The sequence below is a fragment of the Heliangelus exortis genome, chromosome Z, assembly GCF_036169615.1.
Source record: "Heliangelus exortis chromosome Z, bHelExo1.hap1, whole genome shotgun sequence".
In the NCBI taxonomy this organism is placed as follows: Eukaryota; Metazoa; Chordata; class Aves; order Apodiformes; family Trochilidae; genus Heliangelus; species Heliangelus exortis.
In genome coordinates, this window is record NC_092454.1 from 63803188 (window position 1) to 63820611 (window position 17424).

The window sequence follows — 17424 nt, forward strand, 5'->3', positions numbered from 1 at the left end:
CAGCTTACCACTGAATCAGTGAGAGCTTCATGCAGCATGACTGCAGCCTGTGTGTCCCAGGAGGAGATGTATTTTCATATATTGTGCATGTATCAAGGACTAATTTTTAACTGCCTTTTTATTTTTTGCATTCACATTCTCATGAGATTGCTAAGATTGAAATTAATTGCTGTATTCACACTGTTAGTCATACCTGATAGCAGTCTTCCACACTGGCAGTACAGGATGTGCATGTGAAAACTGGCCATTGAATGAATTGCTCTTCCTTTGCCAAAAATGTACCCAATGCATCCTCCTTTTCCTTACTTTGGAGTCCTAAAATGTGTAGCATGTACAAATCTAAATCTGGTGTTACAAAAAAAATGTGGGGAAAACAAAGGAACTGACAGCTCTCCAGCAAACTAAACTGCCCAGAGAAATTACTTGTTACGATCTGAAGACTCAGGAGTAAGAGCAGCACACTTGTTAACTGCCATGATCCACTTCTGTTAGGAGAACCTTGCAGAACTAAGGTGTTTTTTCCACTTCCACCTCTTCTTGGCTATGCTGCTGTTCTTTCCTTCTGGTTTGTGGAAATACGGACATGATTTCTACGTGAGTACAACACAGGTGAGGAATAGTGTAAGGTACACTAGTAGTGTGACTCAGACCACAGTGAATGCAATCATGGCATCATTAATTTAATCCTCCAAAGACCAACAGCACACACCAATTTGCTGAGGATATCCGTGGTGGTGGCAACATTCAGCTACTTCTTTCAAGACAAAAAGGTTGCCTTCTGCTTCAGGAGGAAAGCACAGTAGAGAAGTGTGATTTTGCAGCCTTTGTTTCACTGTCCCATGAGACAGAAACAGTTTAACTAACTGATACAGCCCCTCAGCTGCACATCCTTCAGTACCAAAGCTACTCCTCATGTATTCCTGTTAACTGTCTTATAGCTATCTTCTATTCAAGCGGTAACTGGCAGAAGTATACCTAGGAAACAAATTTTTGTGAAGGGCTTAGACTAATACATAAATGTAAAACATGTTGGAACCATGTATCAAATGCACAGCTGCCTTAATTAAACATCTTCTGTCACTTAGTCTCCTGTCATTTGCAGTGGAATTTGAGTATTGCTGGGAAGTCAAAGGGACAGTATTGGATCAATTTTCCACCAGCTGACACCCTAGTAAAGAAAGAGTAAATAATTCAATTAAATGTAAGCATGGAGCTTGACTTGCAAACACAGCATTCTACCTGTGTATTCACGTGTGTGTATTCACCTGTGAAATGTCACCAAAAGAAAACTCAAGCAGAGACCAAGACTGGAAAAGGAATAAAGGAAGGAAAAATACCAATGACAGGAGAAGTTGCAACCAATAGGTTTATGTGGCTAAACTATGCCAAGATAATTTTTCCAAGACAGTTACTTCTGGGAATAAAGTTGATTAGCTAGAAAACTGTCTAATTCTAAACTAGAAAACAAAATGATCCAAAGTGCCTTTATAACAGTCTAGACTAGTAAATCAGTACAGAGGTTGGATGAGGGGGGAGTGTGTTCTCAGGTCAGGATGGAGGTCTCTTCAGAAGTGTTTATGTCAATGTGATTCACATGCAGTAAGACACTTTCCAAGCAATAGCTTGTAATTGCACACTTGGTTACCAAGAATGTTTCGTGACAACCACAGAAGGCTATTGTCACTGTTGGTACATCCATGCACATGCTTACAACACATGAGGATATTGTAATGCAGGTGCTGTCCCTGCCTTCCACGCACATCCCTTTGTGCACACTCACGCTGTATATCCAGGCACCTTGACATCACCTCAGTGACACGCTAACCAGTCAGGTGGTGCTACATCTTCAAAGTCGGAAAACTGAGTCCACAGGTAGATGAAGTGTCCCCTCGAACATGAGAGGGAGACTGTGACAAAGACACGAACGGGATCAGAGCCTTCCCCCGTGAAACCTCCCAGCCGCAAGCGCATCCTCCCCGCGAAACAAAGGGCTAAATTAACCACGATTAATTCTGCGCGTGTCAGTGCAAACCCTCGCTCCGTCCCTAAGAGCAGCAGCTCCGGCTCCCGTGGCAGCGGAGTCGAAAACGCGCTCCTCGCCTTTTAAAGGAGAGGGGGGTAGAGGGAGTTCGCCTTTCCCCCCTTCTCCGAAGCCCTGCACCGCGCCGCTTCAGCTGGGAGCGCTTCCAGTGACCGCCGCCCCCCGCTGCCGGGCTGTCCCCCACCATCCGTGTGGGACCCATCGGGGCGGGACGGGACGGGAGGGAGGGACCGAGGGAGGGGGGGAGCTCGTTACCGAAAAGCGAAGGGCCGGGGGGGGGACAGCCGAGACGGGGGCGTGTGAGGGGCAGCGCCTTAGGCGCAGGGGAGGCCCGCACAGGGATTAAAGGGCGCGGATACCTGCGGGGGCCGGCGGGGAGGCAGGCAAGGAGGCAGGCCGCCCCTCCGAGGAGAGAGGAGGAGGTGGGGCGTCAGGGGGCGACCAGCCGCTCTCCTCCCGCGGCTGCCGGCGTCTGCCCTCGCCCGTCGCCCCGCGATGTGGCCCCTGCTGGCTCTCTGCTGCTGGGGGGCACTGTCGCTGTCGTTGTCGCTGTCGCCGTCGGCGCCGCAGGGCCGGGCGGGCGGCTCGCCGGGCTCCCTGGTCCGCACCCCTACCTTCGCCTCGCCCGCCTTGGCGGGGCCGCCGCTGCCCGACACGACGGAGAGCAAAGTGGAGAAGCTGGGCCGCGCCTTCAAGCGCCAGGTGCGGCGGCTGCGGGCGCGCAGCGGGAGGTTGGAGTTGGTCTTCCTGGTGGACGAGTCGTCGAGCGTGGGGCCGGCCAACTTCCTCAGCGAGCTGCGCTTCGTCAAGAAGTTGCTCTCCGACTTCCCCGTGGTGCCCGCGGCCACACGCGTCGCCATCGTCACCTTCTCCTCCCGCAGCAACGTGGTGCCACGCGTGGACTACATCTCGCGGCGGCGGCCGCAGCAGCACAAGTGTGCCCTGTTGGGACATGAGATCCCCGCCATCGCCTACCGCGGCGGCGGCACCTACACCAAGGGCGCCTTCCAGCAGGCGGCGGTGAGCCCGGAGCTGCGGGCGGGATGGAGGGAGAGAGGGCGGGGGCGGCCTCGCGGTGTGCGGTGCGCTGGGGTGCGCTGCCGTCCGATGAGGTGCGGTGTGTGGTGAGGGAAGTTGTGGATCCGTGAGGGATGTGGCAGGGTGTGTTGTGAACAGTGCATGTGGCTGTGAAGTGAGGGGCGTGTGGTGGTCCCCGAAGTGTGTGCTGGGGAAGCAGCGATTCTGCGAGGTGTGTGGTGAAGAGTGTAATGTGGCTGTGAGGTGAGGGGTTCCCTGAGGTGGGTGGTGAGGGAAGTAGCGGTTCTGTGAGGTGCCTGAGGCGAGGTGAGGTGTGGGAACCTTCGGGGTGTGCTGTGCAGGCTCTGGGAATACCGGGCAAGGTGCGGAAAGGCATGTGGCTCAGCCCTACGTCGGGTGGTGAGGCTTGGCGGCTTGCTGTGCCCCGTGGTGCGCAGCCTCTGGTGTGGGTGTGCGGTCCTGCGTGCTGTACGAGAGCGTTCAGTGTCAAGGGGTGTAGGGCTGTACGGTGGGATGCAGAACAGTGGGATGCAGGATGCTGAATAGTCTGCTCAGGTCACCTAGACGCCACCTCCTTGTGCTTTCTGTGCCTGCGGCGCCCATGTTTTCTGCTGCCCTTGCAAACAAATGTGTGAAATTCACTCTTTGAAGGAGGATGGAGCCAATCGCTCAATTTCAGAAGTGATATATATGAGTCAAGTCTGGCATCTGAAACGTCTGCCTTGTTTCTTGGCAATAGGTCTTGGGTGCCTGATAGCTGTCAGCAGTCAGAGATATCTACATATTGTCACCAGGTGACTATTTTAATTGCTGATGACTGACAAAGGTGCCCTTAAGCTGTATGTGGTATACCAATAATTAGAAGCGTGTTCAGGAATGTTTCCAGACGCTGGAATATGATCATCTGTGGTGTTAAGTTGTTACACAGTCCCATGGCATAAATTTGGTCTAGGCAACTCCTGGGCGTGTGTTGGCACTTAAGCATGCTGGGAAGGTTTCCCAGTAGATAGCTTGTGGTCAGCCAGACTAGCCTGGAAGCTTTTAGGGTTAGCTTGGGAGCTTTTATATGAGGCTAGACCGTGTTGCTCCTCGCCATTTGGCCTGTTTGCAGAAGTATTCCCAAAGGAAATCTAGTTTTCTCTTATTTTTAAGTCTAATTTCTAGCAGTGTCCTGTAGCTAAGAATGGGTGTCCTTGAAGCATCTTAGTAGCTGTCATTTGGAGTGGATGAGACTGCAAGAGGTGCATCAGTCAGTGCTGGGCATAAAAAAGATTGTTCTTATCTTGACAGCTGGCAGGAGAAAGCAAGACCATTGTCTAATGGTTTTAAAGTTGCATGTAGAAAATCAGCTTTAGGAAAGCACATGTCTATATTAAAAATCTTCTACTGTGATGTCAGGATGCAATATAGATCCATCCTGCAGTGCTAGCTGAAAAATTTAATGATATGAGTCAATAATAACCATTACAAACAAAAGAAGCTTAAGAAATACCATCCACTTTCTTGGTATGGTGTCTTGACTAATCATATCTTTGAAATAAACAAAAATTCCCATCAGAAACCTAGAATTTAGTATTATAAGCCCAGATAAACATTGTGGCAGCAAAAGCATCACTGTCATTTTACACTGTGGCCTCATAAGAATGTGGGACCAAAAATACTTGCATTGTGGAAGGCAGAATTGCGATAGAATGACAAGATTAAATTTCGGGCTGCTTACTGTCTCTTGTTTAAAGATACTGTACTGTGGTTTTGTTCAGTATGTTGTCTTCATGTGAGACAAATTACAGCTTCAGGGAAGACTCTTTTGTAGGGACTCTAGTCAAGAAAATGACTGTTCTGAGTTTAAAATACCACTATTGGAAATAATCTAGGGAAGTATTTTAAGTATAACAAAGTTGTTCCCTCTGTACTTCTACACTGCCATTCTTTATTTTAACTTCTGGTACAACTGTAATTATTTCGTCTTTTGCTTTCCTAAAATGCGTTTGTTTTACACTGTAATGTGGGGTTTCTTATGCTTCTAATCAGAATTTTCTGCTTTTTTTTCCGAAACCAAAAGTGTTTGCAAAGCATGACAAATTCCCCAAAATGGTATGAGTTATGTGCTGTTGTAACAGAAGATGAAGGAAAGTGCATTGTTAGAATAATCCCAGCACTTAAGTCATCGTACAGCACTCTTCCTTGGTAGGTCTTAAAGTGATAATTCAAGTCTGTGACAGTTCTACAGAAACCACAGAGGCAGAAAGAAAAGTGAATTCTGCACGGTCATCAGTGCCTGACATGGGAATATCAGTGAACAGGAGCAAGGTTTAGGATGATTAAATTTAATCATCCTAAAAACAGAGCTACTCGGTTTGACAGGCTGTTGCACATCCATGTCATGTCCATCTTCTTTGAAAATGCAATGTACCAGTTCTCCTTGGCACTGCAGTCTTGCCACAGAGATGTTTACACATCCTCCACAGAGGTTTATGACGGAGTTCCTGTGTTTGTCAAAGTTGTCCCTGATTACCTATGCCACACTTTGATATTCCTACCCTGCAGGTTAAAGATAAATACTGTGAGATCCACAAAAGTCTGAGATGTACTACCAGGGGCAGCAGCAACAGACATGACCGTGTTGAGGAAGGCTGAACTGCTATCAGTGTTCATTTTCCAATCCTATTTGTGATTTTCTGCCACACATGAATTAGCAAACACTCGTGTTCATCAGTGTTTCTTGTTAGACACATGTAAACTGTCTAAGAAAGGGGAAGAAAGTAAGCTCACTCATTCAAAACTCTTTGACATCAGTTTTTTACATAGTATGCTGGTGGCATGGCACAAACTACATGCCGTTTATGTTTAACAGATTGTTTATTGTATTATGGGAAAGTTGCAGAACTGTTGTGACAGTGAGTAAGATCTGAAGCAGTACTGAAGGAAGTACAAACAGGTTTGAGCAAGCATTGTTCTGATGGTTAAGGAAAGCCACTAAAGCCCGGAGAGTTCAGTAGCATGATGAAGTGCTGAATTTCCCAGCTGTGGGAACCTGGACTGGAGATTCTGATCCTGAGAGATAACCAGTGCTAACAGCACATGTTGCACCTGTTGGGAGAGACATCCATTTGTTGCCAGATCCATCGTGAAATAGAAATGATGGATTGTCCTATAGTGTTTATGGTGTATTCTTGTCTTAGTACCCAACAGGCACAGTTACCTTGTGCCAGCATTGGTGTGCTGTCTTTACTGGTGGACAGTTTGAACATCCAGAAGCTGCACTGATTGTTATGGACTAAGGTGAAAATAAAAATTATTTAAAGTTCTCCAAGTGGCAGCATCTTAACAAAATAGTAAGAGCTACTTCTAAGAAGACAGGCTTGTACCTGTCTTCCAATGGAAGTAAAATGGGAACTATTTCTCTTCCAAATTGAACACGGAAGCTGCAGATGTGCACTGCTTTTGAGCTGAGGTCAAATGTAGCACCCAGCCAGCCATAAACAGACAAGTCAATTGTTCTAGAAGACTTGGCGAAACAGTACCTGAGGAAGGCTTTGGGAGCTTCTCTGTGTTGTTTGCAATAACACTTGCATTAAATTTGGGGGATTTGCTTTTGTAATTCATCCTCACCTCATTGCAGTCAGTGGTATGTGTAAGTGGGAGGTCTGCCACAGCACCTACAGAATCAGGTGATGTGCTTTCTGAATACCTGGTATTTAAAATCTGGCTTCTGTATTTAACCTGGTGTTGAGGGAGCATGAAAAATGGCCAACCATCATGTCAAATTTAGTCTTCTGTTGTCATCCAGATAACAAACACAAAAAACCCTGTCCCTAAAAGAATGTAAGCACATCTTAATTTAGAATAAACAGTTCTAATACTTATTTAATGTTTGTTTAAATAAATAATCGTGGCTTTGTTTCTTCTGTATGTCAAAAGCACAGCAGTGCAAGATGCCGCATTGTTACCCACTAGGATTTTCATTTCAGTGCACTTTCAGATTCAGAATCTTGTTTCAAAATTAAAACACAATAATAGTTGAAGCAAAGAAAATGTAAAATCTTCTCTTGCCATGTAGGTAGTTTGAATTTTTTTTAGCTGAAAACACTAGTACCCTTTCACTGCAAAGATGAGCATTTAGAGTCATGTATGTGGTCTATTTAGCAAGAGTATGATTATGGACTTTTATTCCTACAACCTCTGTAAAATCAGCAGCTAATAATGAGAAACCAGCATATTTTAGCCTCTCTCTGTAGTGGTGCCCTAAATATCTGATGATGGCTGAGGTTACCTATATCTAACTGACTAGTTGATAGCAGCAGGTGTCTCAAGTTCTGATATGGCCTTGGAGTCTATATTAAAGATTTCAGTGAAAAAAACTGTGGCTACCTTTTAAATTACAGAGCTGGTAGTTAGCAATTACTGAGCAATCTGGGAGTGTAGTTCCTGTCAGCTACCATTAGTGTCAGCTTAAAATCACCACTTCTAATCAGTGTAATGTTTGTGAAATGTGCTTGTCCTGTGTGCAGCAGTCTTGGATAGGGTTTGCTTACAAGATTAATAAACACAGCGTCAGAGGCAAGATAAACATCTGCACATTGTTCATTGTCTTTAGACCAAGACTGAAATGGGACTATCTTAAAAGTTACTAAGTAGTTCTTTTTTTCTTCTTTTATTTTTCTTTTTTTTTTCTTTTTTTTTTTCTTTTTTTTTTTTTCTTTTTGGCCAAGAAGTGTTCTATTTAGCATGCTATGTGTGACTACATTGGGTTAAGAATTTCTTTGACTGAAAACCCGTTCTTTGGAAATGAGTCTGTTTGTGCTCCCAGTATTGTGTCTTTCATTTTGGTCTAAACAGAAGTGTGTAATTTGAAGGTCTGGTATTCAGCAGGTTAGCTATTCATTGCCTTCCCTTTAAGTATAATTTGGTTTTAAATTGCTAAAATGAATAAATGTTGAAACGCTTAACACTGAGGGATACTGCTACATACCCTTTTGCCTCATCAGTTCAACAAAGCAAAATGAGTTCAACACTGAGAGGTGTGTGGCTTCATTCACAGACTAAAGTGTCTCAACCTGGGTGTGTGTATCCCAGCAGAGACCACTGGTAGGGCTGTCCCCATGCACAGCACCTCTGTATCACAGTTCTGTGCTACGTGTACTGAAGTCTTTGTATTCCCTTTTCTCCATTGAATGTGTAGGAAGCTGCAGATGCATAGATACAGTGCCTCAGAATAGCCAAGGTTTGAAACACCTGGTTACTCTTCGTTATTCTCCTAGTTCTTTCTTTTCCAGTATCCCTAGAAGCAATATATTTGATGGTGCTGATCCAACAAAAAAAACAAAAAAACCCCCAAAAACCCACCAAAAAAAAAAAAAACCCACCAAACACAAAAAAAAGCCAAAAAATGAACAAAAACCCCCAACCAACCAAAAAAAGAAAAAAAAAAAAATCAAAACAGAAACACAAAACAATAGTAGTGAGTGTTCTGTTCTGCATTGGTTTTCAAAGAATTGGTTTCCATGGCTTGAAAAGTCACTTGTCAGTGCTCTTTAATACTTGAGACTGTCCCAAACCACAGTTTTTATACCTTTGAAGTTGGAGTATACAATATATTCATACTAGTTCTAAGAATAATAGAAGAAATACAAAATGTTATTAAATTGTTACTGGATGGAATGGTTTACAATATTTTCATGCAAAATTTATGGTTCACTAAAACCTGGCTGGAAGGCATTCAAGTTACCATCTATGCTTACACTTCTGTGCAACTTTTGGCCAGGTAGTTTTTTCAGGCAACTTGATGGCTCTGAGAATGGCAAACTGGCCCCCAAAAGAACTTGAAGTTGCAGTCCTCTTTTTGTTCTTTAATTTTTGAGATGCTCATTGTGGCATGTTGATTAGTAAATGTTGAACTACAGTGAAATTAATCAATGGTATTCAAAGGTGGTTGTAGACTGCAGAAGGAAGAACTTTGAAGACATGCTAGATTGAATCAAAACCATGGCCTCCACAAAAATCTTCAAGTTTCATCGAAGTGAATCAAGTTTTATCAGCTTCTGAATGTCCTGCATGAAGTTTTAAGGCTGACATGGTTGTTACAGGTATACTGTTTGATTCTTCACATAGAGTGCTCTATGACTTCTACACATAAAGAGTTCCTGTTAGTGATGCTGTGTGGAATATTGTTGAATGGTACAGCAGTGAGCTGACATTTTCTGATTTTCTCGTCCACTTTGAATAGGAGATGCCCTGCATATGCATTTGAGGCTTTTCAGAGGGAGAAGAACTGTTACAGTGTTTAAGAGAGATCCCAAGGAACTATGTAAATGGCCAGAATTTTAGTAATGGCATGCATTTTACTGAAGTTTCAGAAATTAGATGTCTGAAGTCTGTTTTTCATTAGTATGAAAAACCCTTTCATTTTGACCCATTCCACTAGGGTTAGAATATTCTAGTCTTGCCAGTGCTCTTGTGTTGTTGTTATGTGCTAAGCGTAGAACGACAAAGGCAGGGAGCTATAGCTTTCTGGAAAAAGGGCTCAGCCATGAGAACATGCTTCTTTTGGTTCAAAAAAAGGATGTTCTATGTCTGTCATTGCGGAGTTGAGCACTACTTGCAAGGGAACTCGTATTACTGGCTAATAGTTCCTTGTCTCACCATGATGTACCTATAGGAAGGCTACAGGAATCTGGTTTAATCTGGAGCCTTACCAAGGTCGTGTGATCAGAGCACATCTGACATTTTTCATAGCTTCCATCTCAGAGAGCTGAGTTGGATATTCCTGTCTGCCAGGATCTCTATTGCACAGTGTACAGTGGCTTTCCTGAAGGTGTTCTGTCAACCAGCAGTGTGTAAAGTAAGGAGGAAAAGACATTTAAGGGGTTCAGAGAGAGAAGTTTGGCAACATCTACTGTGTTATGTATCTGCCAAGACAGGCATCCCTTAGAAGACACACTCTTTAGTTACAGCAGAGTACCACAAAACCTTTACCCACTTCCCAGTAAACTGGCTGAATTCTGTTTGTTCTAATTCAGAACTCAGAACTGCAAGACACACAATTTCAAGTCACCAGATCTAATATTCCTAGCTCTTGTGTGAAGAAGAGACATGTAAGTCAAAATTTCTCTGTAGTATCTCATGTCATTGCAAAGGTAGTGGTGATTTTGGTGGTTTTGGGGGGAAGGGGCTAGCAAGTCTTTATGCAAGGTAGAAATGATTGTCTTAGACTTGAAGTGTGTAGCTTTGCCCTCTGAAATAAGAATGATTCACTCATTTTTCATTTATGCTACAAAATGCACAAAATGGCTCTTTTTGTCTGTGCAGCAGTACTTAGAGAATTGAAAGTTTAACACAAGCATTACAAGCAGAATCCATGCTGTAGAAAGTGAGAAAATAGTCAGCTTGATAATAAATGCTAAGAACTGAAAGCCGAATATGTTCCTTCCTCATCACAAAACCACAAAATCACTAAATTGTCAGGGTTGGAAGTGACCTGTAGAGCTCATCTAGTCCACCCCCTTGCTCAAAGTGGGGTCTACAAGATTAGGTTGCTCAGGACTGTGTTCAGCTGTCTCTTTTGTATCTCCAAGGATGGGGATCCCACAGCGTCTCTGGGAAAACTGTTTCAATCACCCTTTTAGTAAAAAAGTTGTTTCTTCTACTTAAGTGAAATTTCCTGCATTTTAGTTTGTGCCTTTTGCCTCATGCTACCAACTATTAAAGATCTGTTTTCTTTACTCCTTCCCTTCATTAAGTATTTATGTACATGGATAAAAGGACCTTAAGCCTTCTTTTCTCCAGGTTGAACAATACCATTGCTGTCAGCATTTTGTCAGATGATGTGTTCCTACACTTCCTGGCCATGAGCATAACAGGCTTTTCTACCAGTGTGCTTTTGATCTGTAAAGTGAGGATGTCTGGCTCAGATGTGAGATTTACTCAGATTATACCTTCCAGTTACTTAGAGATGCTAGGAAGATAAGTGTCTTGGCTAAAAACCCTTGTTTGGTTAGGATTCTTGCACGTGGTTTTTGCCAGGAAAATTGAAGTTTTTTTTTTTCTCAATTACGCAAAAAACACATAGAAGTTGGAAAAGGATAAAAGGCAAGTATAAAATGCCTTAGAGAGGCACGATGGGTTAATCCAGAGAGGGTGATGCTGGAGAAAGAAATGGTGAAGTTTGAAGATAAAGGGATGAGAGGGACCAGAAAGATTAAAAGATATGTGCAGAGACAAAGGAACTGATTTTGATGACCTGCTCATGTTATAAATTAGCCACAAGAATAAAAGCAGTATAGCTAGTACATAATTTAACTGAAGTGAAAATAACTGTAATACAAGACTTGACCAGCATGAAATCACTGTATTTAAATAGCTTTCCTTTTTGGTGTTGTTGTTGTGGGTTTTTTCTTTTTCTTAAATTCTTTTTGGTTTTTATCTTCAAAAGACAATTACTTGTAGCACTTTTTACATATACAGATTAATCATGTAGGTACATCTTTTCTCTGAACTATGAGTGCAGTTCCTGCTGGGGAGGAGTGAAGGAAAGCTTTTCAATAAGTTAATCTTTTCTATATTGGTAAGAGCTTGTTTGCTATAGCTTGGTGTAGCAGTGCAGAAGAAAGTGGTGAAAGGTAACTGTGGCAGGCAAAACTGTGGAATATATTTCAGTTCCTCTCTTGAAAGGAGAACCCACAAAACCAAAAGAGGGGGTAAGATTTGTTTGAGTGGAGCAGTGAAAGTAGCAGTGTTCAGTGACCAAAACTAAAAACAGTGAAATGAAGTATTTACTGTTTTAGAGAGAAAGTATAGCTAGGTCTTGTGTGGGTAAGTAAAAACATTTGTATCATGATTAAGGGAAACAATAATTGTCACCTCTATCTTTGCACTACTCTTGTAAGATTAACAGCTTCCTTTGAACTGCTCAAGATTTGGTGATAGCATACCACATTCCCACCAAAAGCTATGGCTGTTGACAGTACTGATTTTTTTTTTCTTTTGAAAAATATTTATTTACTTAAAATTTCCTGCCAGATTTGGGCTTTTTTACCTTCATGAAGGATTAAGTCAAAGGAACCATGAAACAAAGGATGAGCATCACAAAAGGATGTAACACTGACATTTCCCTTTGTTATGACATGCAGATTCCCTTCTGAAGCCATCTGTGAGAAATAAGACATTCTGCTTTGATATTGTGCTGAATATATAACCAAATCTCTGCAGTGTTTTCTGTAATAAGGTATTATTTATTCATGTTAATATAAATTTAAGTGGTTGTATTGGTTGTATTGTATATGGTTCTCTTAATCCTGCAATAATATAAAATGGGAATTATTTATTTAATCATCAAAAAGCGATCCTTTGGGAAAAAGAATCTTCTTGTTCTATTCAGAACTCATGCTGTCGTATGCAGATTTTCTGTAATTCCTAGGGTGTAAACAAATTCATTGTAAAAGGACCATTGGTGTAGTAGAGATCAATGGGCATTTAATGAAGGAGTTTCTGTTTTGCTTCTGAGGAGCAGTGATGGTTCTTTCCAACCTGTAACAAATAACTTTCCATTTGTAGCCCTTAGGTAGTGCATTCCCTACAAGGTATACAAGAGGTATGCAGTGCTCATGATGAATGCTTGAATAATGTTACTTTGAAAACTAGGGTCCAGCTTAGACTTCTTTAGGCAAGCTTCTGCTGGCAAGGATCTTGGGGCTGCCTGATGTTATCTAAGGTTTAGTTTGTAAAATGAAACAGATTAACCCATTTCACTGCTTTTTCCCCGTTAGACAGCTAAATTAATAGCAAATCCTGTATGATCAAAATCTTCTTTAGAATCAAACCTCTAAAGACAGAGGTTAGGCACAAGATTTAAATGTTCATAGGTTAGATGCAGATCATGTAATTGAGGCAGCAATTGAGAAGCTTTGACAGTGTCATTCCTGCGGTTGTCAAATGGCTGAAAAAGTCTTTGCTCTTTAATTCTACCCATCCCCTAATTTTGTATTACAAACTTCATCAATATTGAAAAGGGAAATTAGAAGTTTAGCTGTTTTGGTTTGGTTTTTTTTTACTGTACTGATAGGATTGCATTTTGCCTTACAAGGTGAATTTCTAGAGCACAGTTTTGAATGACAACTTTTTTGTTGCACAAGACTATTTTTAATTCTAAGGACTGCCATTGGCAAAAAGAAATAACGAGTACGCCAGATATTTGTACACACTAAGCAGAGAATGAATACAATACAGATGGTAATAGCTTTTTCTAATGTGAAAAGAATGTTTTATTTAAGATCTGATTGCTGAAACTGACTGATCTACTACTCCTGTGAAAGTGTAGATAAGAAAATAGGTACTATAGTAATCAAGACAAGATATTTCTAGTGCACTTCTGGATTTCTTTGCGATCATTAAAAGCACTAATTATTTTGCTTTGTTTGTAGTTCTCATTTATTAATAATTTATATTAGTGGCCAAATGGGCCTTGTTCTCAATTAAACAGGTCATTCAGCAACTTGAGTTATGGCTGTTGCTCAGTTTTCATTTGATTGCAAAATCAGAAGCAGATGTGGATATTCCTACCAAAAAAAGCAGGTTTACTAGGCTTTTAAGCTTTATTTATAGAAGAACCTGACAATTTATAAAAGATCTGCAGAGCTTTGTCATGGAAAAAAGTCATCATGCTATATAGATACAGTTCACAGAGTTGATGGGGCCTCATTAAATACATGGGACCACATCAGTATGTGCTTACAAGTTCAAGGGATAAATGAAAAAAAAAAATTAAATCAGATGAAGTTTCTGTTGGGAAAAAGCAGCTTTGGAAAGGACTTTCTTGAGAGGAAAGGAGAGAGGTGAGAATAGAGGAATGTGAGTCAGGGTTAGAGGAAACAAAAATTATGTGAAATGTACAAATACTGGAGGGAAGAGGCAGAGCAGTGCAGACTGTTACTTGGATTGTCAGAAGCTGTGGGTGGTAGACTGTCCCTTAGGTCACTGTGGTTTCACTGAAAGAAACAACACAATAACTAGACCATTAGACATATAGAAATGATTTAAAAATACACTTATGACACTTTTTTTGCCCCTCTCCAATGCTGAATGTGTCTTTTCATCCCTGATTCTTTTCCTCTTATGTTCTAAGGCAGAGGTTCTGTGTCTCGAGTTACAGCTGCAAGAGGTGAGGGCTAAGCTGCTAAGTGGCTTTGTTTTGGTTTGATTTCTAGGGGCAATATGTAGCAATCCTGTCTGTTCATCTGTCTGCTTCTCTAGGCAACTCCACTGGTGCCTGAATATTCCAGTACACCTCGGCTAGAATGAAGACAGCTTCATGCTTTATAACCTCAGCTCTATTTCTAACCTGTCTGAGTGGGGCAGAAGTGCTGCCCCAAAGATGAGGTTGCTCTTTGAGATGGAGTGAACGTAAATGCTGTTGGCTGCTTGCTTTATCTCAGGTTCATGTAGCTAAGGGATATTTGCCACTCAAAAATGGTCTTTTCCTGGTGCTTCTCACTTACTCTAACAGATGACCTGTTTATTAAGAGTGCTTGGTAAACTGTGGTTCATGGAATCTACAGCCAGAGAACCTTTCTTGATCACAAAGAAAGACTTGGAGGGTTTGTGTGATCTGCACAGCAGTTTCAGAAAGCATTGGTGGCTGTCTAGTTCTGTAAAGCCAATTTACTGATGAGAATTAAATAGGCCTTTCTGAGATTCATGTTGTCCTGGCTAGTCTACTGGAGCTCAAGCTAGTTTGTTCATTCACCATGCAGACAATGTCCCTGTATTTAAAGAAAGTTTTATTGCTACCTATCATGCATATCAATTGATGAAAAAGGAGGGCAACATATAATGCAGTCCACTGCCTTCATTTGCAAGATTTGTGCAGTTTTGTGTTAACGTGGGGGGAAATAGCGCTGAAAGGCTACTACTGAAATTATAAAGCCATGTCCTGCCAAAATTAAGCTTTGTTCTCCCCTCTGTATGAGTTAGGACATAATCATGAGCTGAAATCATACTCAACTAGAGTAAGCTGTGTGCAGGTGGAATCTTCAGAGAATTGCAGTGGCAATCTCTTAGCCCTGCAAGTTTTGGCTCTTCCTCTGTTGCACAAGTTCTTGAATATATTTGGAGCCTATATTTTTACCTTTATTACAAATGTGATATGCAGCTTGAAAGTTCCTTCTGCAAAGCTCAGAAATGCTGAGCATCAAACAAGCAAATATTGATGGAACATATGTTTTTCCTCTTACAGTTTTTTGAAATAAAAGCCCCTTTCACTGAAGCAAGTTGAGACAAACATCCTGACTGGAACATTTCAGTCTGAATATTTAACAAGGTGGACAGAAGCTGAGGTTGCTTACCTCCTGTTTTAACATAGCACAGTTAATGCTAAGTATGTTAATTATATGTGTTAATCATAAATAGCACTACCTTGTCTACAGTACTACTTGTCTCTGTCCTGACATTTAATCCATGAATGATGATTCCACAGAAAACTCTTAATGATGGTTGTCATGGTTTAGATTTTGTTTTCCATGTATAAAATTACAGTTTTGAGGACTGCTTATTTTTCCAGGTTCATTTCCTCATGCAGTTTTTGCTGGCCATGAAGATTCAGTGGCTGACTGCAGGAGTCACGCTGAGAGTGCATTTAAGGAGCCAAGTTACTCCATGCATGGTCTCTCGTTAAAGCTTGGTTAAGACAAGATATACCCATTCTTTGTTTTTTATTTATAATTTGCTAAACAATCAATGAGTAGGAACTTTTCTACCTGCCTTACATCAGAAGGGAATGACACGATCCGTGTTTTGTTTTCCAGAAGTTTGGTATATTTCACCTTTTGGACAAGAAAATGGTAGGGAAAAGGTGGGAATGAGCATGTGGCAATAAAAAAAATTCCAAAGCCTGTGGCCAAGATCGTAACAGTGGAAGATCTAGCTGCTCATAGATTCTTCCAGTAATACTGGTACTCAGAGCTGTTTTCAATATTTTTGTCTCTGTTTTTGACTGATTCTTAATCTGTTGTTAACCTCTCAGTCCCTACAATTTTTCTAATAGATATGTGAAATTTGTTTGAACAAAATAATCCTTAATAAAATACTTTTTGTTCTTATTTACCCCTTGCAAACTGTAAATTGCATACTGAAAGCCATGATAATAAGAGTTAGTGTGCTGCCATTTGCAGCACTTTTTTATGGGGCGTATGGTGGGCTTTTGCAGGCCTGAATGAGCAAGCAAGTTTGGAACCAAGTGGAATTCATGTGGCATTAAAGAGAAAAGCAACATGGGCCAAACCTGCAGCTGTTATACATTCACATTACTCCCATGACACTGAGAAGCTGGCAGCATCTGGACTTTGGTCCCTTGGGTCTTGCACTAGATTTTCAGTGTTTATATTACCTATTCAAACTGTAGCTGGAGCAGAGTTGCTGAAGCACTGGTCAAGATCATTGCTGTCTGATGCATGGGTGACTTTATCAGTCAGTGTGAAGGATGTCTGGTTTCAGATAGTTTCATAATTTCTGTGATTGTGCAGGCTGACCATTTGAGCTGTGAGTCGCTGTTTGGCCTTGTCTGACCCCGGGCTCTACTTGCAGATGGTTGATATTTGTTACAAGTGGTCTTGCAAGAACTAAATGAAGCTGTGTAATTCAAATGAAAGGAGCCATGTCATGGAGAAAGTAGCTTACAGATTGACACTTTTAACCCTTTGCTGAGGTGTGCTATTTCGTTCTCTCTTACAGCAAATACTGCGGCATGCCCGTGGAAATGCCACAAAGGTGATATTTCTCATTACTGATGGATATTCCAATGGGGGAGACCCAAGACCCATTGCAGCATCCTTGCGTGAGTTTGGAGTGGAGATTTTCACCTTTGGGATATGGCAAGGGAATATCCGAGAACTGAATGACATGGCATCCCATCCAAAAGAAGATCACTGTTACCTTCTTCACAGTTTTACTGAGTTTGAGGCTCTGGCACGCAGAGCTCTTCATGAAGGTATTCATGTAGTAAACTAACCTCAGAATTTTTATTTTATTTTTTTTCTCTTTTATTTTGCAGCAGAGATTTTCATTCATCAGGTTAAAGGATGAACTGTTTAAACTATTTCACTAACTCATCATCAATAAAATGTGAGCCACATTCTCCTCCTCGACACTTATTGCCACAAAAAAACCTGACTATGGTCCTGGGCCAGTGTAACTTCTTTTTGAATAGATGAACTTTGTAGTAAGAAACATGGTTGTCCAAAGAGTACACACATCTTAGTACTAGCCTTGGTGACTGTTGGTAGTCTACATAGCAACAAAAAGATAATCTGTTCAAAGCTGATTTAGATCTTAGTCTAAAAATAAAACTAAAAAGG

At 41.6% G+C, this 17424-nt stretch overlaps 1 protein-coding gene across 4 annotated transcripts in view; it reads left to right on the forward strand.

The window, feature by feature from the left end:
- Positions 1-2372: 2372 nt before the first annotated feature.
- The window catches only part of SVEP1 (sushi, von Willebrand factor type A, EGF and pentraxin domain containing 1), a 123736-nt gene continuing 108684 nt past the window's right edge, over positions 2373-17424 (forward strand). For 3 of the 4 annotated variants that reach the window (XM_071731874.1, XM_071731873.1, XM_071731875.1), the window contains exons 1-2: positions 2407-3061; positions 16802-17057. In XM_071731874.1, the coding sequence (XP_071587975.1) occupies positions 2537-3061; positions 16802-17057 (781 nt within the window). In that variant the 5' untranslated portion in view covers positions 2407-2536. Of the gene's footprint in view, positions 3062-16801; positions 17058-17424 lie in introns of all 4 variants that reach the window. The other variant, XM_071731876.1, reaches the window with a different exon arrangement.